The sequence below is a fragment of the Heterodontus francisci genome, chromosome 19 (assembly GCF_036365525.1).
Source record: "Heterodontus francisci isolate sHetFra1 chromosome 19, sHetFra1.hap1, whole genome shotgun sequence".
Classification (NCBI taxonomy): domain Eukaryota; kingdom Metazoa; phylum Chordata; class Chondrichthyes; order Heterodontiformes; family Heterodontidae; genus Heterodontus; species Heterodontus francisci.
In genome coordinates, this window is record NC_090389.1 from 46,081,462 (window position 1) to 46,106,710 (window position 25,249).

At 41.8% G+C, this 25,249-nt stretch overlaps 2 protein-coding genes across 3 annotated transcripts in view; one reads left to right on the forward strand and one right to left on the reverse strand.

Annotated features, from left to right (window-relative positions):
• lrig1 (leucine-rich repeats and immunoglobulin-like domains 1) overlaps positions 1-23,974 on the forward strand; it is a 76,152-nt gene extending 52,178 nt beyond the window's left edge. Inside the window, exons 8-14 of one of the 2 annotated variants that reach the window (XM_068051568.1) lie at positions 6,026-6,346; positions 9,142-9,423; positions 15,510-15,947; positions 18,523-18,669; positions 20,213-20,356; positions 22,437-22,691; positions 22,891-23,974. In XM_068051568.1, coding sequence (XP_067907669.1) covers positions 6,026-6,346; positions 9,142-9,423; positions 15,510-15,947; positions 18,523-18,669; positions 20,213-20,356; positions 22,437-22,691; positions 22,891-22,967 — 1,664 coding nt within the window. In that variant the 3' untranslated portion in view covers positions 22,968-23,974. The remainder of the gene's footprint in view (positions 1-6,025; positions 6,347-9,141; positions 9,424-15,509; positions 15,948-18,522; positions 18,670-20,212; positions 20,357-22,436; positions 22,692-22,890) is intronic. The other variant, XM_068051570.1, reaches the window with a different exon arrangement.
• A 117-nt stretch (positions 23,975-24,091) lies between these two features.
• The window catches only part of slc25a26 (solute carrier family 25 member 26), a 274,969-nt gene continuing 273,811 nt past the window's right edge, over positions 24,092-25,249 (reverse strand). The window contains exon 10 of the mRNA XM_068051571.1: positions 24,092-24,308. Within this exon, the coding sequence (XP_067907672.1) occupies positions 24,212-24,308 (97 nt within the window). The 3' untranslated portion in view covers positions 24,092-24,211. The remainder of the gene's footprint in view (positions 24,309-25,249) is intronic.

Genomic DNA, 25,249 nt, shown 5'->3' on the forward strand with positions numbered 1-25,249 from the left:
TCAGTAGTGCATACCGAGCCTTCCCCACCTTCGGGCCCAGCACTGCTCCTCTTTCATGTTTCGGGTTGTTGACGTGCCATCCTTAATCTTTGCCTCCTTGCTCCTCCGGGCAAAGAGAGCCCACAATGCTCATTAAGTGAGTTGGACTGTTGGGGGAGTGCCAGATATGCGGACGATGACACAGCCTGAGGAGGAGGCCCTCGAACTGACTGCGACAGATGTGGGCCATGCATTCGGTGCTGTTGAGCTCGGGCTGCTGGGTGAATATGCATCCATTTGATGTGCACAATGATCAATGTGAAAATCGTGCATTTTGACACAATGCAGTCACAATCGTTACATGCTCACCATAAAGATTGACAGTGTGCTCTTCTCGTATCTTGCAGGTCAACGCTCTGAGTCGGCAATGGCGACCCAGGACAGCACCTGCACCTCAGAGGAAGAGATATCCTCAGAGGACGCGTTCCATGACACTCCTGCACCTTCCACCAGCGCAGATACAGTCACCTCGGTGGGAATCCGTTCGGGCATACAGTCGTGTTCACAAGCTGCTAAGAGCACTGCATATGCGCCCAAGCAGCTGACTGAGGCTGAGACAGCCGAGGTGCCTCACAGTCAGAGGGCTGTGGGTGGCTAGGTCCATGCTGAGCCCCATGCTGCTGATGACCCTCTGTTGTGGACAGCACAGGGCATGCTGGAGCTGCAGCAGCAGTTGTGGCAACATTTAGTGGAGATGCCTTAGGCCATGCTCAGCCTTGACCGGATGATGGGGGAGACCATCCAGGCCATGACAGCTGCTGTGTCCCAGGCATTTGAGCATATGGCGTCATACATGGAGACGGCGGTGGCCCTCCTGGTGAGCCACATTCCATTAATACGTGTTGTCCTGCAATCCCTCGCTGAGGCCATCAGATCCACAAATCAGTAGCAAGCTGCGAGAGGGACCAGGGGCACGGAGACTGTCTTGCTCGTGGTCCTTCCCAGGAGAGCAGAGAGGTTCAAACAAGCCTCGAGCTGGAGGAGGCGAGCCTGCGCACCATGTCTGAGGTCTCCCCTCAAGGTACATCCATTGTGGCCACTGGCCCCTCCACCGCTGGGTCAAGCTCCAGCACCCACGCCATCTGAGGAGAGTTGTGCAGTGACGCAGGATTCCCCCAGCCAACCGGGGTCCTCCAGGTCTCGTGCACACAGAAGACGACTGCCGAAGTCATCCACAGCCAAAGGGCAATATGATCAGCAGCCTTCCTACAGTCAGCCTGCAAGCGCAGAAGTGGCACCGCAAAGGAGCATCCACAAGCGTTTTCAAAAAAACACCATGACACAAATAGGTGTGCATGGGTGACACATCAATGTAGCATGGTCAAAACAAAAATCTTCTTCACTAACAAATGTTTTGCTTTTACTGTGTGAATGAAGTGTGCCAGCATGTACCGATTGTGTCTCCTCCCATTACATCATTGGTCTTTCAGAGTGCCAATGTATGGAATAACATTATTGCCACGTCAGTATCACTCGTGTGTCTCCACAGATGCAGTAACATGGACAATGGCTCAGTCTGCTGCTGCCATTAATGGTGGATGCAAAGATGTTGCAGATGCGGACTGCTGCACAACAGGTGAATGACGGTGCTGTCTAGCTTGCAGAGCCCACGGTGGTTCCTATGGCATCGAGAACCTTTTCATCAATGAGGTGCTGCCATGCATCAATAGCTCGCTGCTCGCCTTGCGTGCGGCACCTGGATGCTCTCTGTCCTCCCATGCACCTTTCCTGCTGTAAGTCCTCATCATCCAAGGGTAAGTCCTGCTTGCGTCTGTCCTCATCCTGCAAGGCCTCCCTCCTATTGAGTGTGTAGTAGTGCAGAGCACAGCAGACAACAACGGTGCGAGCTGCCCTTTCCGGCTCGCACTGCAGGATACCACCCAATCTATCCAGGCAGCGGAAGCGCATTTTCAGCATGCCGTTCGTCTGCAGCAGCAGTGAGGTGTTTCACTGGTGTCAGGAGCCGTGTCTGCAAGGAGTAGCCCTTGTCTCCAAGAAGCCACCCCTCCATCTGAGCCAGTTCAGTGAACAGTGACGGCAGCTGGGACTGGCGCAGGATGAAGGCGTCATGGCAGCTGCCTGGAAAGTGGGCAACGCTTTGCAGGAAGTGTTTCTGGTGATCACATATGAGCTGCACGTTGATTGGTGGAAGCCCTTATGGTTTACGTATTCAGCTGGTCGCCCGGCGGGAGCCTTGATGGCCACATGGGTGCAATCTATGACCCCTTGCACTCTGGAAATCCCGCAGTGGAGCCGAAACCGATGGCCCTCTGGGCCTGGCTCTCAGGGTCTGTCATGAAGCGGACAGGGCATCGGTAACCTCCCTGATGCAGCGGTGCACTGCTGACTGTGTGACCTCACAAAGGTCTCTGGAGGTCCGCTGAAATGATGCAGAGGTGTAAAAATTAAGAACTACTGTCACTTTGAGGGCCACAGACATAGGATGTCCCCTGAAGCCCCTGGGCTGCAGGTCATCATTGAGCAGGGCACAGAAATGTGTCACTGCCTCTCTCGACATCCGTAGTCATCTCTGACACTGGCGCTCTGAAATCTGCAGGTATGTCATGCGGGACCTGTAGATGTGTGTTGATCTGTAGTGGCGAGCTCTCCTTGGGTGCTGCTGCTCACGACCGGAGCCTCTATGTGGGCTGCAACTGCTGGTTTTGCCTGTAGCAGATGAATCGCCATGAGAAACGGGAAAATGCATATAGGGTGAAACATCTCCATCACAAAGTTGCATTAAACTCTGTTCCTTCACTTCTTCAAAGATACCTAACAGGGCAGAGAATGATGTTGACTGGTACATCAGGTGCTTTGATGCATCAGCTATGTGGCATGGTATTGACTGTCTTAGCTTCCACTAAGGGTGGCACCACATGACCACATAAAGATTGTACAAGCTGCATCGATTGACCCACCAGACATATAAGCTTTACATGCCTACCGTTTCTGGTGCTCTCCCCACATACAGGGTGACTCAAGTGCCATTGCTCCTTCACTGACAGAGGCAATCAATGGCACAGAGCGGACAAACTTTACAAAGGGCAGAAACACAGTGGCTCCCTACACATCTGCAGACGTGCCCCCGTAATACCATTCCCTCCCTTCCATTATGGAGCGTTGAGACCCCGATAATCTCATCCTCCTTCCCACCTCCCTTCCAGTATGCAGAGTTGAGACCCTGGTATATCCAGACCTTCCTGCACTGTGAGCAAGTACTCCTATATCTGATGTCCTGTTGGCTTTTCATATTTGTGAACGGAACGGCATGTGACAGCTGCCCGTTCAGTAAAAAATGCGGAAGTGTGGATCGACAGTCGGCGAAAATCAGGAAAAGTAAGTAGTGCTTTACATTGGGGTGCTGCCGGGCGGGGGGTGCCGTCGCTGGCGGTAAAATGTGGCAGGGCCTTCTCGGCATCGGGGTTTGAGGCGGGCCTCTCCCGGCAGAATTTTATGGGCCCCCTGCCATGATCCTCAACGTCGAGGGGCTTGTAAAATTCAGCCCAGAGTATTTCTTAAATGGTGAGAGGTTGGGAAGTGTTGATGTCAATCCAACCCGAGGATCGAGGCCCAGTCCCTTACCTTCTGGGAGCGGAAAGCATTCAGACCTCTTACAGCCCGCCGGAATTTTGAAAAACAAAAGCCAACAGAGACGTCAGAGGAGAGTTGCAACATGATTGATTGATGAGGAGCAGTTGTTAGAATATCTTAAAAAAGGGGAAAGTTTTTTTTTGTTGGGAAAAAAAAACCTCTGGTGATAAGGTGAGTGCTGCTAAAGTGTTTTATTTTTAAAGACTTTAGATTGGAGTGGGTAGAACAAGGCCCCTAGTGTAATTAGTATTTTTTAATTACGGGAGTAACTAATTAATCTAAGGGTAAGTCATGACAGGAGAGCTCAGCCCCATGATATGCTCTTCCTGCGCTATGTGGAAAATCAGGGACACTTCCAGTGTCCCTGGTGACCATGTGTGCAGGAAGTGTATCCATCTGCAGCTACTGGATACCCGCATTATGGAGCTGGAGCTGCGGGGGGATTCACTGTGGAGCATCCGCGATGCAGAGCACGTTTAGTGAGGTGGTCACACCGCAGGTAATGGCTGCACAGGCAGAAAAGAGATGGGTGACCACCAGACGAAGTAGTAGGTGCAGGCAAGTAGTGCAGGAGTCCACTGTGGCTATCCCCCCCCCTCAAACAGATATACCACTTTGGATACTGTTGGGGGGGATGACCTCCCAGGGGAAAGCAGCAACAGCCAAGTTCGTGGCACCATGGAGGGCTCTACTGCACAGCAGGGGAGGAAAAGGGTTGGAAGAGCTATAGTGATAGGGGATTCTATTATAAGGGGTGCAGATAGGCGTTTCTATGGCCGCAAACGAGACTCCAGGATGGTATGTTGCCTCCCTGCTGCTAGGGTCAAGGATGTCTCGGAGCGGCTGCAGGACATTCTGAAAGGGGAGGGTGAGCAGCCAGAGGTCGTGGTCCATGTTAGTACTAACGACATAGGCAGGAAGAGAGATGAGGTCCTGCAAAGTGAATATAGGGAGTTAGGCAGAAGGTTAAAAAGCAGGATCTCTAGGGTTGCAATCTCAGGATTACTCCCTGTGCCACGTGCTAGTGAGGGTAGGAATAGGAGGATAAGGCAAATGAATGCGTGGCTGAAGAGCTGGTGTAGGCGGGAGAGCTTCAGCTACTTGGGGCCTGGCTGTCGTCGTTGATGAGTCACTAAAAGCTAGCATGCAGGTGCAGCAAGCAGTTAGGAAGGCAACTAGTATGTTACCTTCATCACAAGTGGATTTGAGTACAGGAGTAAAAATGTCTTGCTGCAATTGTATAGAGCCTTCGTGAGACCGCACCTGGAGTATTGTGCACAGTTTTGGTCTCCTTATCTAAGGAAGGGTATACTTGCTATAGAGGGAGTGCAACAGAAGTTCACCAGACTAATCCCTGGGATGGCAGGATTGTCTTATGAGGAGAGATTGAGGAAACTGGGCCTGTATTCTCTAGAGTTTTGAAGAATGAGAGATGATCTCATTGAAACAACATTTTTACAGAGTCTAGAACCCTGGCTGGTGAGTCTAGAACCAGGGGACATAGTCTCAGAATTGGGGTGGTGGGGGGTAGGCCATTTAAGACTAGGATGAGGAGGAATTTCTTCACTCAGAGGGTGGTAAATCTTTGGAATTTTTTTACCCCAGAGGGCTGTGGAAGCTCAATCATTGAACATGTTCAAGACAGAAATCGATAGTTATCTGGATACTAATGACATCAAGGGATATGGGGATAGTGCGGGAAAGTAGCATTAAGGTAGATGATCAGCCATGATCTAATTGAATGGCGGAGCAGGCTCAATGGGCTGAATGGCCTACTCCTGCTCCTAGTTGATTTAATGCACTGTGCCAAAGTATCTACACTACTTCTGTGCCATGCTAAAAGTTTGGCTCATGACTTTTAGAAAATGTTTATTATGATATTGACAAGAGTTGTGATGCATCCGATTTGAAATAGTAGAAAGAATTCTGAATTGAAACCAGCTGTTCATTGCAGTTTTTGCAGCTACAATATTGACTTTACTCATACTTCCTTAAATCTTAACATCATGTTTACAGTTAGCTGAGTGTCATTAGCTGGTCTCCTTTATTGTCCCTTCTGATGATTCCAGTATTTGTGAATACTGAAAAGCGATGTTTTTTTCTCTGTTTGTTGATTCAGAAGTTTTTCATCAGGGCAACAACAATTGTTCCACTATCCTAACTTCTTAAAAAAAAATTTCAGTGATTCTGTTAGACTAACATGAATCGCTTCCCAGTTGAAGTGGGAAATCTAGAATCCTAGACTTTTGTTCACCTTGGTCATACCCATTATAATTCACTGCATTTTATGTTGGTTATATCAGTGTTTTATTTCTCCAACAGCCTCCCATCCATCTGAAGTAATATACATTGTTTTTACAAGTTCCTCACTTATATTTCCTCTTTAATTATTCAGATGACTTTCCAAAACCTCAGATCATTGTTCAACCTGAGACAACTATGGCTATGCTTGGCAAAGACATTCGCTTCACTTGCTCAGCAGCAAGCAGCAGCAACTTTCCAATGATATTTGCCTGGAAAAAAGATCATGAGATTCTTCATGATGCTGAGATTGAAAACTTTGCGCATGTTCGGGCGAAGGATGGTGAAGTAATGGAGTACACTACCATTCTTCATTTAAGAAAAGTGAAATTTACAGATGAGGGAAGATATCAGTGTATGATAACTAACAACTTTGGCTCAACGTACTCCAGTAGAGCCAAGCTCACAGTCAATGGTGAGTATAAGTAGGATAAGCACCTGATGATGTGCTAATTATATCCTTGTTTTTCATACAATTGTTGTTAAAAATGTAAGTCCATGATGGTGACACTTCCAAATCCAGGAGACTAACTGACTCCATTAGATCTTAAAGATGCTTGTTTTCATATTGCAGTTTGATCTTGCTACAAAATAATCCTGAGTTTCTTCACCATTTGTCGTTGCCTTGTCTTCCTGCCTTCAAACCTTTTCGGTGATCTGCTAACCTCTCAATCATTGCTGGTTCAAGATTGTTTACAAGATTCTTGAAACTGAGCCTGTTATGTTAATAGTATCCCAGCTAGTGGAGCAGACATAGTCTGAGGTGATTGCCCTGGAAGCAGAACATGCATTAAGGAATTTCCCTTCAGCCTCTTTTATCTTCTTCACTCATGCTGCTTATTGATACCTCACTCTACCCATTCCATCTTCATTTCATTCCATCTTCGCTGCCTCCGGAGAATACTTGGCATCAGGTGGCAGGACCGTATCTCCAACACAGAAATCCTCGAGACGGCCAACATCCCCAGCTTATACACACTACTGAGTCAGCGGCGCTTGAGATGGCTTGGCCATGTGAGCCGCATGGAAGATGGCAGGATCCCCAAAGACACATTGTACAGCGAGCTCGCCACTGGTATCAGACCCACCGGCCGTCCATGTCTCCGCTTTAAAGACGTCTGCAAACGCGACATGAAGTCCTGTGACATTGATCGCAAGTCGTGGGAGTCAGTTGCCAGCGTTCGCCAGAGCTGGCGGGCAGCCATAAAGGCGGGGCTACAGTGTGGCGAGTCGAAAAGACTTAGCAGTTGGCAGGAAAAAAGACAGAAGCGCAAGGGGAGAGCCAACTGTGTAACAGCCCCGACAAACAAATTTTTCTGCAGCACCTGTGGAAGAGTCTGTCACTCTAGAATTGACCTTTATAGCCACGCCAGGCGCTGCTCCACAAACCACTGACCACCTCCAGGCACTTACCCATTGGCTCTCGAGATAAGGAGGCCAAAGAAGAGAAAGAAGACTCTACCCATATGAATGGGGCATTACATAATAGAGGAGTTAACCAAGTGCCAGTGGACTCTACTTGGCACACAGGCTGGCACAGGCACGATGGAGAGAGTGGCTGGCCATCTTATGTGTAATATAATTCTGAGAGCAAACTTGAACTATGAATATTATGATTAGCTGTGGACTAATTTCAGGCTCTAGTCCAGGATCAATCAGGTGGTTTTGGATAGATAGCGTAACAGTTCCTTTGGCAGGGTGTAATGCTGATTGGAAAACAATGAAGGGGATCAAAATTTAGTCTGGATGGACAATACAGCACAAGTCCTCAGTCAGTTAGAATCCTCCACACCAGTGAAGGATCCATTCGGAGGTTTTCCAGGATATTTTTGGAATATTGTCATTTTATAATATTTCTGTGTCATGAAAGTTATTCTGGAGCAATGAATAGAAAATCAAGTATACTATTCCCAACAAGCTGTGACTATCTTTTAAGCATGTGTAAAATCCTTTAGAAACCTGCACTAAGATAATAAAAAATTAAACTGTTCTGGCAGAAGGTTATTGAGTTGTTTTGTGCTCTTAATAGTGTGTGGATGTGAGGAAAATAGGACAACAGTAAGGACTAGTGTTAAACCTCCTACATCCATGTTACTAGCTTAAAAGTTGATGAACTTGCTTGGTTTGTACAAATACTACAGCTTGATTTTAAAATGTTTGAAAATTTTTTTTTAGAGATACAGCACTGAAACAGGCCCTTCGGCCCACCGAGTCTGTGCCGACCATCAACCACCCATTTATACTAATCCTACACTAATCCCATATTCCTACCACATCCCCACCTGTCCCTATATTTTCCTACCACCTACCTATACTAGGGGCAATTTATAATGGCCAATTAACCTATCAACCTGCAAGTCTTTGGCATGTGGGAGGAAACCGGAGCACCCGGAGGAAACCCATGCAGACACAGGGAGAACTTGCAAACTCCACACAGGCAGCACCCAGAATTGAACCCGGGTCACTGGAGCTGTGAGGCTGCGGTGCTAACCACTGTGCTGCCCAAAATGTAAATTTGTTTATATTCCTGTAATTTTTAAAATCAGCAGTCTGGTATTTGAGCTGCTGCTCCTTTTAAGCAGTGGTGAACCTGTGGAATTCTCTACCACGGAAAGCAGTTGAGGCCAAATCATTAAATATATTCAAGAAAGAGTTATATATATTTCTTGGGGCTAATGGGATCAAGGGATACAGGAAGAAAGCGGGAACAGATTACTGAGTTTGGATGATCAGCCATGATCGTATTGAATGGCGGAGCAGGCTTGAAGGGCCGAATGGCCTACTCCTCCTCCTATTTTTCTGTTTCTATATTTGGCTAATTTTTGGTATATTGTAGGGTGTTTGCACCACTGATTGCCAAAACATAGATCTCAGGTCTTCCAAAACACCTGTCTTCGCAGCTTTTCTCAGTTTTGTGTTTGACTTGCAAGCAGCTGACAAGACACATTGTTGGGAACTTGCAATGCAAACACTGCAGTAGCATTGCAAACTAACATTGCAAATATTACACCCTTGTAATATTTGTTAGCTCATATGTGAAATGAAAATCTGATAGCTCTACTTTAATTTTCTTCTTCTGGGTTTAAAGTAAGTAAATTGGACCAAAAGAGATCTGAAGTGACCATTCATCCTCAATTCGCAATGTTCAAAGAAACTAAATTGTACTTTGAGAAAAATTTTTGAGTTTTAGTTAACATTTTGTGTTTACAGTGTTACCGTCATTTGTTAAGACTCCAAGAGATATAACGATCCGAACAGGAGCCAATGCTCGTCTTGAATGTGCTGCCACTGGTCACCCAACTCCACAGATTGCATGGCAGAAGGATGGAGGCACAGATTTTCCTGCCGCTCGAGAAAGACGGATGCACGTGATGCCTGAAGATGATGTTTTTTTTATCGTGGATGTAAAAATTGAAGATATGGGTGTTTATAGTTGTACAGCTCAAAATATTGCTGGTGCCATTTCAGCCAATGCTTCCCTCATGGTGTTGGGTAAGTGGATATAAAATCATGTTTTATTTAGAATGTTCTTACTTAAAAAATCAATATCCCAAATCACAAATTCATTGCAAAGTTAAATAGTGTTCAAAAATGAGCTCACATGTTCAGTCTCATTTATTTGGGAAAATTTGTAGATCCTACTTTTAGTTAATGGCCAAGTAAGATGGTTTTACTGTTCTCAATCCCATATCATTGTAACTTGTTAATATAATCCTTCTGTGAATCAATGCAGATTTGGTTGTGATAAACACAAAGGCATAAGCAAACATATTTCCTGTAGAAAGTTCTCGTGCATCTAATATTTATAAAAAGAAATAAGATCAAGATGCTTCTTGGTTAGTAGGATTTTTGTTTGGTGAATTATCTCCTTCCCAGGAAGACCTACCATTTTGGATCTGCATTCTTTGAACTGTTCCAATAACGATCATTTATGCTGGCATCCTGCCTGTGTCCTGCAGTGATTCCATTTAATATGCTGTTCCTTTTTTAACAAGTCCCTTTTTATATATTGATTATAAATGTTAAAACTCTGGTAGGTAGGCTTCTCTATAGGCAATAATAATTCTGTAAAGTTGTAATAGGTATACTATAAAGTTTCTCCTGTTTCAATTTTTTTTGTTGATCAAAACCCAGTCATTTTCATGTATAGATTTGCTTCTCTATGTTTTGAGGATATGAAAACATGATGCTCGATTTGGCATACCAGAATCATAGAAATACAGAGAAGTCACAATATGGAAACAGGCCATTTGGCCCAATCGGTTTTGGTTAATGTTTGCACTGCAGGTGAACAAATAGTTCTAATTACATTTACCCACCTTGTTCTCATCACCTTTTATTCCCCTTTTGCTTTGTCCACCTATCCAGTCTAATCTTGAATGTTGACATAGTTTCTGTCTCAGTCATTAAACCTGGAAATGAATTCTGCAACCTCAACAGCAAATGCTGGGAATCTGAAATAAAAACAGAAAATGCTGGAAATAATCAGGTCTGGCAGCATCTGTGGAGAGAGAAACTATTGACATTTCAGGGCAGGCCTGTGACACTTCATCAGAATTGGGAAAAGTTAGAATGATAGGTTTTGAACAAGTGAAAGGTGGGGGAGGGAGGGTGGGAAGAAAAACAAAAGGGAATGTCTGTGATAGGGTGGAGGGCAGGAGAGATTAAATGACAAACGTTTTCATGGTGTAAGACCAAAGGGAGTGGTAATGGGACAAGTAAAGTAACAAAAGATATGTCTAGAGTGTGAATGGCAGGATAGCTGCTGTTCGAACACTAAGTAGAGAAAATGAAAGAGAAACAAGAGGAAAAAACCAAACCGGCAAAGAAACATGAAACAAAATTGGGGCAGAGGTTATGATCTAAAATTGTTGAACTCAAATGCTAAGTCCAGAAGGCTGTAAAGTGCCTCATTGAAAGATGAGGTTTTGTTTCTCGAGCTTGCTATGATCTTCATTAGAACACTGTAGCAGGCCAAGGACAGAAAGGTCAGAGTGGTGGTAGAAAGGTGTGGAATTGGGGAATTAAAATGACCGGTGACTTGGAACCTGGGATCACGCTTGCATGCTGAATTGAGGTGTTCCACAGTCTGCAATTGGTCTTCCCAATATAAAGGAGATCACATCGTGAGTAGTGGCTACAGTATACTAATTTGAAAAAAGTACAAGTAAATCGCTGGTTCACTTGGATGGAATGTATGGGGCTTTGAACGGTGGGGAGGAGGTAAAAGGGCAAGGGAAGGGGTGCTGAGGGTAACTGATGAGTGGACTAGGGTGTCTCGGAGGGAACGATCAGTTCGGAATGCTGAAGGGAAAGATGCGTTTGGTGATGGCATCACGCTGGAGTAACAGTTGTGGCAGAAGATGGTCTGTTTAATATGGAGGCTAGTGAGGTGGAAGGTGAGGACAAAGGCGACCCTATCATGGTTCTGGGAGGGAAGGGAAGGGGCAAGAGTATAAGTGTGTGAAAAGAGTGGGCACGGTCGAGGGCCCTGTCAGCCACAGTAGGTGGGTGGAATCCTTGGTTGAGGAAAAAGTAAGACATATTGGAAGCGCTATTATGAAAAGTTGCATTGTCTGATCAGATGCGACAGAGAAACTGGAAAAATGGAATAGAATCCTTACAGGATGTGGGGTGTGAGAACATGTCACGCAATTAAAAATTCCTTTGCACTTGAATGGACAAGCCCTAACTTTTTCTGGTGTGTTGAGTGGGCAAGTTCAATGGCTTCATGCCCTTCATGTGTTTTAATACCAAATTTATCAGAGAGGTACTGCTGTAGTTCAGTTTCTGGGAGAACAGGGTCTCTTGGACAGCAATGTCTTTATTACCACGTTTTACCGCATATATGTGGACATTGGAGGTTACTGTCTGATTTGCTCCATAATAATAGTGAGCACTAATAGCCCCACTTATTATTACAGCAAAATCTGGGCCATTTATTTTTGGGGCCATGGCAATTCCCTCTCCGCTCCATTGTGATCCTACGATGTATTCTGTTGGGCTCTACAGCTGTGTCATCATTTTACCAAAAACTCCTTTTATCCATCGCAATATTGCTTGTCTTAATTTTAACCGCTTCCAAGATTCACATCCTCTTCAATAGCCTTCTCATTTAATAAGCACTTTGCATTAATATCTCTGCCATTTTTTATCATTTGCAAATTGACAATCTTCTCAAGGGTCCAAACTCACTTAATTATCTACTTACTTATATACGTCTAAAATGCTTTCCTGTTACTTTTGATTCCTTATATTCTATATCAGCTTCCGTATCCTGCTGTTCACCTTTTTAAAAAAAAGTTCTATTTTTCTCCTTTTTTTCATTACAATCAATTGACTTTTTTCAATCTTAATTGGTTTATAACCTCTTTATTGATCAATGGAATTCTGAAACTACTGTTAGTTTCTTTTTGATTTTTAATCAAATGTATTTATTCTGTCCATCTGCAATTTTGTTTTTTAAAGCTTCCAGTATTGATTGTGCCAATTCCCCTTCCAGCACACCTCAGCTAGTTTGCTCCTCATTTCTGAAATCTGCCACTACTTCATTGACTTTTTTCCTTTCTAGTTGGATCTTTATCCACATCACATTGTGGCCACCACTCTCAAGGTGCTCAGTTCATCTACTTGATCTATTCCATTACTCATAACCAGGGGCTGAATTTTATTCAGGCGCCACGCTGCACGGCGGCAACCTTTTAAACTCAGCATTGCACCCGCATTCTGCAGCCGCCAAGGAGCCCCTGCGATATTTTGCGCGGGGGCTCATTTAAATAGAGGGGGTGGAGTGGCCGCCCCCGATGACATAGAGGGGGTGGCCGCTGCGTCCCCGGCAACAGCGTCCAGTGCCACTGCGCAGGTGTCAGCGCCATTTTTTAATGACTGTAAGCCCTTAGGAGAAATTTAAATTTTTAAAGCTATATTGTGAAGAATTATTGCATAAAAATTACAGATGTAATGGCCTTTTCCCATCACCCCCCCTCAAATGTTTTTTTTAAGGGACATCACAAAATGAAATTTTATTACCAACATGCACCCCTTTCCCCCCCCCGCCATCAACCTCTTTACATTTGCCCTTCAGCCCCTTCCCACCATCCCCACATCCAATTAAAATTGATTTCCCCACTCCTGCAACCCTCTCTTTTCCCCCCCCCCCCCGAAAATTTTATTGCTCCCCCCTCCCCACCAGGTTCTCACCTGGCACTCCGTATGGAGTTCCAAAGGCGCGGGGAGCACAAACGGTGGCCGTAATATCAGAGTGGGACGGCAGGTAAGTTTATTTAAATATTTTAAATGTTCATTTACATATGCCGATGAAGGGCCAGGTGGCAGGAGTGCCGCACAGAGGTCCTGCCGCCGCCGGTAATATGTGGTAGGCCTTTTTCGACGTCGCAGGTCGAGGCGGGCTCTCCCCGTAGAATTTTACTGGCTCTCGCGCTGCAACCCGCGGCTTCGAGGGGCTGGTAAAATTCAGCCCCAGATTTTAGGAATTCTATTCTCTTTTCTCCATTTGCTCCTTCTCTGTACTAATTGATAAATGGATAATTAAAATCTCTGAATATTTTTGTAATTCCTGCTAGTAGTTTTTATTTGACAGCAGATTTGCGCTTTTGTTTCCTTTGCATGATTTAGAGGTTTGTAATGCACCTTTACTAATGTAACAAGTCTCTTTTTGAACTTCAATCATATTAACTTGGTCTGTACCCCTTTTTTCTGCGTCGATTTCTCTCTCTTAATACCATTATCATTCTTCAGCGATTGTAGCAACAAGTTTTTTTTTATTCCATGATAGAGTAAACCCAGGTTGACAATCATTGTAACATTCCCCTTTTAAGATTCCCTTAATGCCCATTATATATAATTGGCATCATATCTTTCTCTTGCTATTTAAAATGAAGTGCCTTGTTGGTAGCTTAAACACCTGTCATTTTTGTGTGCAAAATTGAACATTTTTTACCCTTAAAACATTTATTATACTTTTGTGCTGTTGAAACACTTTTTGAAAAAGTTGACGTTTCTTTGACCACCTCCCTTTTGCCTTTGCATCTTTGGCTTTAAAATTGGGCTTACAACAGGGTGAAAATAAATAAGGTATTGATCAGGGGATCCTGACAGTGGACAGCTTAGATGAATGTTGGTTTTGTTTTTCATACCTTGGGTTTCTTGACTACTAAAATCATTATTGGAGCCACAAAGGAGCCTAAATTTTAATAGATGCCCTTTTTATTAGTCACTTTAAGAACACTCTCTGGTTGCTCCGGTTCTGACTCTTGGAAATTTGATTTCAACCTCCAGGAGTGTACACAAATCACTGCTAAACATTTCCTGTGCTTAGGCTTCAGTGCATTGGTGCTCTTTTATTTTAAACGTGGCAACTGAAAATTGCATGCAGTATTCCAAATGTGGCCTGACCATTAATCTAAATGAGGTCCTATAGTACAAATTGTGTGGCATCTATAATGGACCCAATCCACGTAATATCCTGGAGAAATGTTCTAAAAGGTTGAACCGTGCCCCTATTATGTCAAAGGCAAATTAATTAAAATTCCTATCGAGTACAATTGGGTCAAGATCCTACACTGTAGAGAGATGGTGAAATGAAGGAAGCTTAATAATTATTTCTTCAATGGAAGCAATCTCTCCATAGTAGTTTGCCACCTAATTGTTTCCACATTTCCTTCTGTTAGTGTTAAATGTATTATACGTGCATGTCTGGACACATATATGTAAACTGTTCTTTGAGAAGTTTAATGTTTATAGTATTACCATCTTTTTTTAAAATTTTATTTTATTTAGAGATACAGCACTGAAACAGGCCCTTCGGCCCACCGAGTCTGTGCCGACCGACAACCACCCATTTATACTAACCCTACAGTAATCCCATATTCCCTACCACCTACCTACACTAGGGGCAATTTACAATGGCCAATTTACCTATCACCTGCAAGTCTTTGGCTGTGGGAGGAAACCGGAGCACCCGGCGAAAACCCACGCGGTCACAGGGAGAACTTGCAAACTCCGCACTTAGATTATTAGATTTAGCCAGCTTTAGAAAATGCATTGAAGCAACACAAGAAAGGAAGACTAACTTAATGTTCCTTGAGTTGTCAACCCAGATTTACTCATTTTACAATGTGTAACACTTAAGTGAAAATATCGTAAGTCAATTTGCAGACCGGAGGAATGGGAAATGTGAAGTTATAGAAATAACAGTGTTAGGAATTTCTGAAAAGCATGCCGTCCAAATTCATCCTTTTTTGAGATAACTAAAAACTCAGTATATTAGCAGTGCAGCTAATAAGATGCTATTGACCTGGCAGACTTCTCTCCCTACCCCACCCCCAACTCAAATACACCCAAAAGTGTTGCACATAGCAGTAAATTGAGGTTATAATAGCAATTGGGTTGCATTTATGTCCCAGGCAGAAGAGTTTTGATGCAGTTGCACTAAATGATATGCTTACTCCCATTAACTTTTCATAGATTAAAATGTCTCTAAAATAAATAAGGTATTGATCAGGGGACCCTGACAGTGGGATGATTTCAAGTAATAATCGTTCATTTTGTATTCCTAGAAACCCCATCACTGGTTTATCCCCTTGAAGATCAAACTGTGGTGATTGGTGAAACTATAGCTCTGCAGTGCATGGCATCAGGAAGCCCATCTCCACGGATAACCTGGTTAAAAGGTGATCAACCCCTTGTGGTTACAAAGAGGCATCACTTCACACCTGGAAACCAGCTTCTTATCATACGAAATGTGGTGTTGGATGATGGGGGTAAATACACGTGTGAGATGTCTAATACGCTTGGCACTGAGCGAGCTCACAGCCACCTTAGCATTTTACCATCATCAAGTTGTGTTGTGGGACAAAGCAGAAAGGATGGAACTATGACCATGGGCATTGTCATCATTGCTGTAGTATGCAGTATTGTAATAACCTCACTGGTATGGGTATGCATCATCTACCAGACCAGGAAGAAGAGTGAAGAATACAGTGTCACTAATACAGGTGGGGAAACTAAGAGCTTGTTATATAATGTCTTATCAGGTCTCTCAAAGATCCCAAAGCACTTACCATGCAACAAATTATTCTGAAGTGTAGTCATTATATAGGGTCATGAATCAGTAACTCTTTTGCCGCTGCCACCTAAAGTATAACCCAAGTGTTATATATGGTCCTCTGGCATTATCTCTTTGATCTTGTTGTCAACATATTCGATTTTGCTGTTTTATGTCCCTGGAAAAATGCTGCTTCTCTCCTTGTTCAATGAATTTTGCATAGATTGGTAAAATTGCTCTTGCTTAATTGCTTAAGCAATTTTATGATATTTAACCTTTTGGCCAGGCCTGTTATGAACAAAGTCTAATAGCAATGCCATGAGCATTTATTTGGAAACAGGAAAAAGCTGTCCATTTTGATAGCTTTGTGTTCATACCATCCTTCCATCTATACTCTCCATAAATGCAAATACATGTAGTTATCTTTGAACCAACTTGTGATGTCTTCGGTGATCTGTGTTTTTTCTAAATAGCAATGGAGCTAATAAGTGACGTTGTTGACCCCTAAAACTTCTATTTTTTCCTACAAATGTCAGCTGTGGCTCAGTTGGTAGCACGCTTGCCTCTGAGTCAGAAGGTTGCTCGTTCAAGTACTGAGGGCGTGCTGCACTGTCGCATGTGTCGTATTTGTTATTCTGACGCCTCAGCTGCTCTTGAAGGTGGATGTAAAAGATCTCATGATACAATTTTAAAGAATAGTAGGAAAGTTATCCCCAGTATCCTGCCCAATACTTACCCCCCACTCAACATCATTGACAGAGAGTATCTGGTCATTATCACATTATTGTTGTGGGAGCTTGGTGTGTGCAAATTGGTTATTGTTTCCTATACTACAGCAGTGACTACATTTCAAATAGTACTTCATTGACTGTAAAGCATTTTGAGATGTCCTGAGATTGTGAAAGGTTCTATATATATATTTACACACACATAAACACAAGCCTTCCTCCTCTTTCACCACTCAAATACACTCAAGCTTTGCAAAGTGTTGTGCATTGCAGTAGGTTAAGATGTAGTAGTAATATTTCTGATGCAACTGCACTAAATGGTGCCCATACCTAGTTAGCTGTTATCTAATTTTAGGAGATGCAGTAAACATTAAAGGCCAGCTCAGGTCTGCAAACGAAACCCAACCCGAGCCCGACGGAACCACATCCGACCCCGAGCTGGCCTGAGTCCTTCCATTTTTTTCCCGTGTCCAACCCGACCCAACCTGACCATCAGTTAACCTAGCTTCCATTTTTGACTTTATTGCTGATCTGCACAAGCTTAAAATAACTAACAAAACCACCTTTCTAGTCCAAAAATTACACTAACATTGAAGCCACTTACAGGAGGTTGTGAGTGTGTGTCTGACCTGGCCCGACCCAAGCCGAACCCGACACATGTCGGGTCCCGTCGGATAGCTGGCCTTTAGTAAAAGTTTTATTGATTTAAAGCATCTGTGTAAGAAAGAATTGCAACTACTAACCTGTTCATTTTGTATTGGTGGTTTATTTGCTAATTTTACTTCCTAATTTTTATCTTTGGTTTTTGAATCTTTCACTACAGTTGTCTGAATAAACTTTAGTTGCCTCTTAATTTTGAAAATCTCAATAAGGTCGCTTAGGTATTCTCCAAAGAAAATACAAATCTCCTTGGCTTTCGTTGTTCAAAATCGGGAATCATCATTGCTTATCCCTATGCTTTCAAGGACTTGTATTCTTCCCATGAGTGGGTCACCAGAATTTTGCACATTACTTAAAATGGGGGCTGAGTAACATTGTTTGCAACAATAATTTGAATTGTGTTCTCTACTAGTGCAACTTTGTACCATATTTGGCCACTTCCCTATATCCATTCTTTTGGTTCCTAGTGCCTTTCCAGTTTTTCTTAACTACATAATTTCACAATTCTTTCCATTTATTTATTCATTCTGGGGATGTGGGCATCACTGATTAGACCAGCATTTATCGCCAATCCCTAGTTGCCCTGAGAAAGTAGTGGCGGGCCACCTTTTTGAACTCAGTGGCTAGCTATGTCACTTCAGATTAAGAATCAACCAGGATGGTGTGGGACTGAAGTCACTTTTCGGTCACTTTTTCTACTGATCAGTTTTTTGTTTCCAGATTTATTTTTTGAAACTGAGTTTAAATTCTCAAACCGCTATTGTGGCATTTAAAATTTACTTTGTTTGAATTATTAGCCCAAGCAGTACACTACCATACATCTCATTTCATGAGGAGCAATAACTTGTAAGCAAACAAAAGTTATAAAACTTTGAGAAATTTTGGCATGATGTCCAGGTTTTTCTGAAGATTGAAGAATTAAGCTTTCCAAATTGTATGTTAAAGCAGGCTTTTATTTCATAAGTAATTATCGAATTAAAATCAAAGAGCTTTTCATATTATGTGGGTTGAGTCATGTTTGGAATTAGGGAGTGTTTATGTGCCAATCCTCAATTGCAATTCGTGTAAAAAGGAAAATATGACCTGTCTACCTCACACCTGTGTTTACCTTAGCATGTGCCTGTTTATATCTTATAGATGAAACAGTTGTACCACCTGATGTACCAAGTTACCTCTCTTCACAAGGGACGTTGTCTGAGCGTCAGGAAACCTGTGTCAGGATGGACGGTAGTAGCAATTTGCAACTAGCAGTGACATTTTCTAATGGACGTATGGAGAACAATGGTATGGTTAATTTTTTTTAATTGTCAAGTTTTTCAGCCATAGAAAATAGGCATATTTTAAAGAAAAAAAAACTTTCAATGCACTACTTTGAAAAATCATAGTCAGCCATGCTAAGTATTTGATATGCGATGTTTATTCCAATGCAAAATACTGTGGATGCTGGAAATCTGAGATAGAAACATAAAATGCTGGAAATATTCATCAGGTCAGGTAGCATCTGTGGAGAGGGCTGCTAGGATGAAGTTCATTGAGCCTAATGTATATGATTTTCAAAACTGGGAGAAAGTATAGTGAGTAAATATTAACAGAACTTTATACCTTTTCTCTGCCTCAGTGGTATTTACTGCTGGGGTACTAATGCTTTTGACATCAGTACCTTGCTAGTATTTGGCTGCAGTAGCAACATTAAAAGATACTCTTAATGCTAGAAAAGATGGCACCAACAGGCAAACCTTTGGATAATGATAGGCCTAATCTTTACACCTCAATCCATCTAAGATAAACTACAAGCCAGTAAAGGTTTAGTTCAATGTGTGTAGATTGATCAGTTTTTAAGTACTTTTGTGGTATTGAAGTTATGAGCAGCAATAGTTTCAGATCTAAGGTAAGCTCAAAAACCTTAACTGGAGGCTTTTACAAAGTCCTACTATGTTATCTGACTACTTGAGATGTGTGTTTTGGGACCAAACTAGCTGCAAAATTATCATCAATTTTCTATACTACCTATGCATGCAGAGTATTTTAAAATTGTTCACTCCACATCTTCCATGCACTACAGGAGTATCGCCTAGCTAGATGGGTGCTAGCGAACCTGATGCTGAAGTTGCACATGTTGGCAAATGGTGCTGCACATGACCTCCTACTCCTGTTTGTTATAATGCTTCAGAACCTGGTGTTGGATGATGTGTGTTCGAACACATGGTTTCCCCAGAATCTATCAAGCTATTCTTTAATAATAATAATACTCTGTGACCTTGTCCTATCAACACCTCTTTTGTTATCTCTTGCCGCATCCCCACTTTACTTGCTTAAAACCTATTAAATTTCTAATATTTGCCAGTTATGAAGGGTCACTGACCTGAAATGTTAACTCTACTTCTCTCTCCACAGATGCTGACAGACCTGCTGAGTATTTCCAGCATTTCTTGTTCTTATTTAAGCTATTCTTTAAACTGTAAGCCGCACAAAGGACTGACTGGCTTGCATTTTTACGTTTACTTTTGATAATGTCACCAATAAGAACTGTGATATTCTTATAGAATGAGGTCCACTAATTTAGCAGGGTATGAGACTAAAGAGTCATCATGGGTGCTCTGTAAAAGAATGCTATCCTATTTAAATTTGCCCTGTGTAGATGAAGGCCTGATCACTATTAATTGGAGGGTGAACTATGTTTAAGGAATGAGGAAGATCATATCACATCTAACAATTGCTCATAAGCTGTGACCGTATACTGGAATACCAGAATTGTTAACAGTGAGCATAATTTTATAAGGCAGCCCAAATCTGATTCTGGAGCTCTGATAGGCTATTTGATTAACAGGTGTGCGTCGGTCTGATGCTGGAAGCAGTGCCGAGATGGAGTCTTATAATATTCCTTGCAGACAGACAAAGGATTGTTTTGGGTGTAATGTTAAAGATGGATGTAAACATGCAGCAGATGGAAGACTGTGCTCAGAAAAAATAGGTATGTGACTTTTGCAACTAGAAATCCTTCTAATTATAAAGTATCTATATTCTGTTCCAATTTATAATTTTGCTTTCAGCTTTGAAAAAGTATAGAAGCTACTTCTTCCAAAGACTGGTTACTTTCAGCTATATAGTTTGCAAGTAAATTTTTGGTTAAGTAGCGATAGAGTGTAAAGTGCATATGGGACATTTACATGGTACATGAATCAAAATGAACAGTTCTGTTCTTTGAGAAGATGTTTAATAAAAATTGAATAAAACTTGTTTCAGATATTAAAGTGCATCTGTTTCACACAAAGAATAACATGTATGAAGTAGGTTATTGGGTGCTAAAGCTTGTAGCTGTGACAAAACACTTCATATTCATCAAGTGCAACTCCTGTTAGTGTCTCTCGACTGGTACTGGCAGTGCTCCCGCAACTTGCTGAGTGGTCATCCTTCATCTATAAGGCTACATGCTGATTAAGGGTGGGTTGTTTGGCTGTGGGACATTGTTGCTAATGCTATAAACCATCTGTTACCAGATGTTGTCACTGAATAAGCCTTCTGCACCATCCTGCTCATTTCCCCAGTTCCAGGGCACCGAGGCTACTCGCAAACTTGGACTGGCTAATTCGGCAGGTTATTTTTGCCAACATATTCTATGTTCCTATTTGAGGCAAAGTCCCTAAATCCTTTTTACTTGTGTCCTACATATGCTGTAGGTTTGAGCCCATTTCACCATTTTGCTTGAGGGTGGTGGTAGGAACCAAGGATAACACTCATAACTGAAAAGATAGAAAAGTGCTTTGAATCCATTCCTTGGGAATCGAGCCCTCAGTTCACTCTGAATGCTGTACTTTGGGTATTTGCAGAGCTCTGACCTTTTAGGTGAAAGAGTATCTATCCATAAAGATAATGGACTTTCTATCTTCAGTGAATTGGCTGAAGCTGATTCCAAGTGAGATTAACATATCCAGTGCTAACCTGCATAAAGTTAATCGAAACATTTTGCCTAGTGATCACATACAGTAATCTTCATTCCTCCATGAATATTGGTCTATGCTAAATTCAAATATGCTTTATTTAGTCCAAAATAGCATTTCCCAGTTGCTACTGTGCGGGTTCCTTACAATGTGTTGAGAATAATAGATAATCTATCAGGTAAGGTCATGTTCATTCTTATTTTGGCGTATTCTGTTTTATGCAAGATCCAATCCACCAGTCCCTGTAAGAATTCTTTGCCTTCATTCTATTCAGTAATACTGAACAATGTCCATTGGAGAAGGATTATATCACATAGTAAGAGAATGGATATGAACATGGAAGATGCTTTGAGAAGCATTTAGATGAAAACTTCTGCCCATTCAGCTATATCATTTGTTGTCTTAAATATTTTATAGACTTTTCGTGACTCAACAGAAGGAAAAGCATGCATGATTACTCACTCTCTGAACATTTCACGAGTTTAGCATGACAGTGTGTTATGAGGCACACCCACTGCACTTTGTATGTTAACAGTTGGCTACTTCTTGTGATGTTGCAAACACGACATGAAGCCCTGTAACATTGATCACAAGTCATGGGCGTCAGTTGCCAGCAATCGCCAGAGCTGGTGGGCAACCATAAAGGCGGGGCGAGTCGAAGAGACGTGGCAGGAAAAAAAGACAGAAGCGCAAGGAGCGAGCCAACTGTGTAACAGCCCTGATAACCAATTTTATCTGCAGCACCTGTGGAAGAGTCTGTCACTCTAGAATTGGCCTTTATAGCCACTCCAGGCGCTTACCCATTGTCTAGAGACAAGGAGGCCAAAGACGAAGAACTTCTTGTTGTCAAAATTCTAACCATGAGAATGTGAGAACATAACATAAGATTATGGCTGATTTGATTGTGGCCTTAACTCCACTTTTCTGCATGACCTCCAGAACCCTTGACTCCCTTGTCAATCAAAAATCTACGTTTTTTTTTTGCTAGCACACAATTCGACCATTCTTGAGGTTAAACTATAAAAGTACTTTCTAATGGATATCTGTGCAAATAACAAGTTTTAGAAAAGTGTTTGTTTTGTGCAGTGACTAAGAATTTCTCCATCTTAATAGGTTCATTTGGTATTCCGGATCAGTTTAATAATGCCAACGTTTACTCCAAGGAACTCGAATGTTCAAATCCGTATAGAAGTGTGGATCATGATGAGGAACAGAATAGAATCGATGAATGCATTTTAAATCATTATCCATGTAATGGAACTTCCAGTAGCCTGATGGAGAGACAAGGACTTGTATATCGTAGCAACCATGATAGGATGACATCACAGGCACAAAACTTAGCACCTGTAAAGTTTGCTGACAAAAAAGGTAACGTTTGGCCTTTGTTTGAAGTGTGAATGACAATTAAGTTTATTTTGCAGTAACTGAAAAAGCTAAAGCAAGTGCCAGACCTTTTACAACTTGGTGCCTTTATCCCTTAAATGTTTCTTTTTACAAGATTTAGATTAATCATGAAAAGTTAATTCTTAACCAACCCTGCTGAATCTAAAATTTTTAATTTTTTCAGGTTTGTCTTCCCAACCTGTGCAGTTGTGTCAGGAACTTCACAATTCAGTACAGCCACCAATCAGTATCTTTGTGTGACAAACCTCAGACTTTATTGCACAGTGACAATAAACCGACATTACTACTTAATGGGCAGTTATCATAATCTTGTGATTTTGTCTGAAAAACAGAAGTAAATTGCAGATGAATGCAAACCTGTGCACTGAAAACTGTCAGCTTTTTGTTACTACCTCACCAACATGATGAAGAGACAAGACAGGACAGAGCTTGTGTGGGAACAGTCCTATTCGAGCATTCTTTAACTGTGTATTTTTTAAGCTTCCAGGGGAAGCATTAGTAGCTCAACAGTTGACTTGCATTTAAAGCATGTAAATGCGGGGAATAATGTACAGAAAAAGGAATGTTTTGTTTTTATATGTTTGTACATAAGAGTTTCCATATATGGTATCATTAACAGAAGCTATTTTAAACCTATTTAGTGCATGAATAACATGAATTTTTAGAACGATGGTTATGTTGGTTGCTGTTAAATTTTGCAAAACCTTCTGGTGCCTTATTGCAAGGGGTCAATGAAAATATCCCTTCCACAGAATAGTTTGTATAATTAATACTTATGGGGCAGAAATATAAGAAATTAGGCAATCAGATTACTCCAGAATTTCTAGGAAATTGCATAAGTTAGAGAAGGGGCTACTTCATTTATAGACACAGTTCATTCTTTAATTACAATTCTCCAGTGGTTATTCCCTTTGTAGTTTAGTGTAGAAGTATGTCTTAGAAATTGTAGACAAGCCACTCAAACTTTAATGGTCATTAATTGATCCCAGGATTCAAACTTGAGTTATAGCACTAATTCTGTTATGAGCCAATGGGGCACTGGAGAAATTGACAACGTTAATTATAAACCTCTTTCCAAGTGATCTGGACAAGCAATCTCATTAGCTGTTAGTTTGAGAAACTGGTGCACAGCATTATTCGGAAAATAGCATTGGGGTTAACCAAGTGTTGATCACTGTAGTCTTTACATTTGCTGAGGTTCGAAATCTTAATGATAGAAAATATTTCCATGTTGAATCTGCCTCAAACCACACTACGTAAAATAATTATCCACCAATTATTTCATTTTTTTATACATTGCCAGAAAGGACACAAACAGAGAGGAAGGAAGTGTTACTTTTCTGCACAAATATTTATTTATTACAATTTGATAAAATATACATTGTTACAGGAATGTAAAATATAGAAGTGTCTAACAAAGATATTGAAGTGTGTCTAATAAAAATCATTTATAATACAAAATTTTGTATTCAATTTTTGACTCCTTATAAAAGCATTTTGTGCACTTTTTCATAAGTTCCTAGGAAAAGAAAACCTCCAAGACTGATCCATGTTACTCTGGGAACAATTCCTGAAAATAAGCTGAGGAAAAAGGGGAAAAAAAACCAATTAATTTGAAAATGGAGATGTAATATATATACTACAACACAACCTGTGCCTCCTTTTACAACTCCACTTAAAGTACAAAAAAACTACTTCCATTTATATAACATCTTAGAACCATCACTAAACAGTTTATGGGTAGTAAGGCCACTAACCAGTTAATCTATATTTGGTTCTATCATAAGGAGGAAGTTCTCTAACCAAAAGCGTCAAGGAATGTTTCCCTATCAGACCAGGCATACAGTATCTCTAAGTCTCAGTAATTACTGGCCTGAGTCTTTGATACTACTGTATTAAATACATAGGCTGAGAAATTCAGCCAGCACTAAGCAGCCTCCAGCTGGTGAGCAAGAAATACACCATGGTTTGTAAATAGTCTAATGGCTGTTTGAGGCCCCCACTGCAAAATTGGTCTCTAAGTTGTTGCCTGCACTTGGGAAAACCAAGTCTACATCCAGCTATGTACAAGTCACAGTCAGCAGGGTTAAAATTTTAAAGATACTTCCCTGAATGTAGAGGTGGGAGGCATAGTATTAAGTGCACTGCATGCTTCACCAGCTGCCAAGCTTGTTTAAAAATAGGTATATTTAAATTTCTTCGCCATCAACATAGCTTACGCTGCCTGGTTTGTTCAAAGCTAACCACGTAGCTGGTTATGACACTGAGAATACTTGAGTTCAAAATCCATTATGGCCAATTCTGAAATTGAGTTAAGTAAATCTGGTAATTTGTAGGTCACCATAGAAAAAAAAACAAAAGCTGCTTGGCTGTTGTAAAAAGTCTCTATCAAAATGGCCTCCTGTGTTTTCAGAACAATGTGAAATTAAAAATGATCTCAACTGGAATGGGGAAAATCACCCAGAGTTCTTGCACCTACACAATAACCCTCTATGGTGAGGCGATAATTAGGATCGACAAAT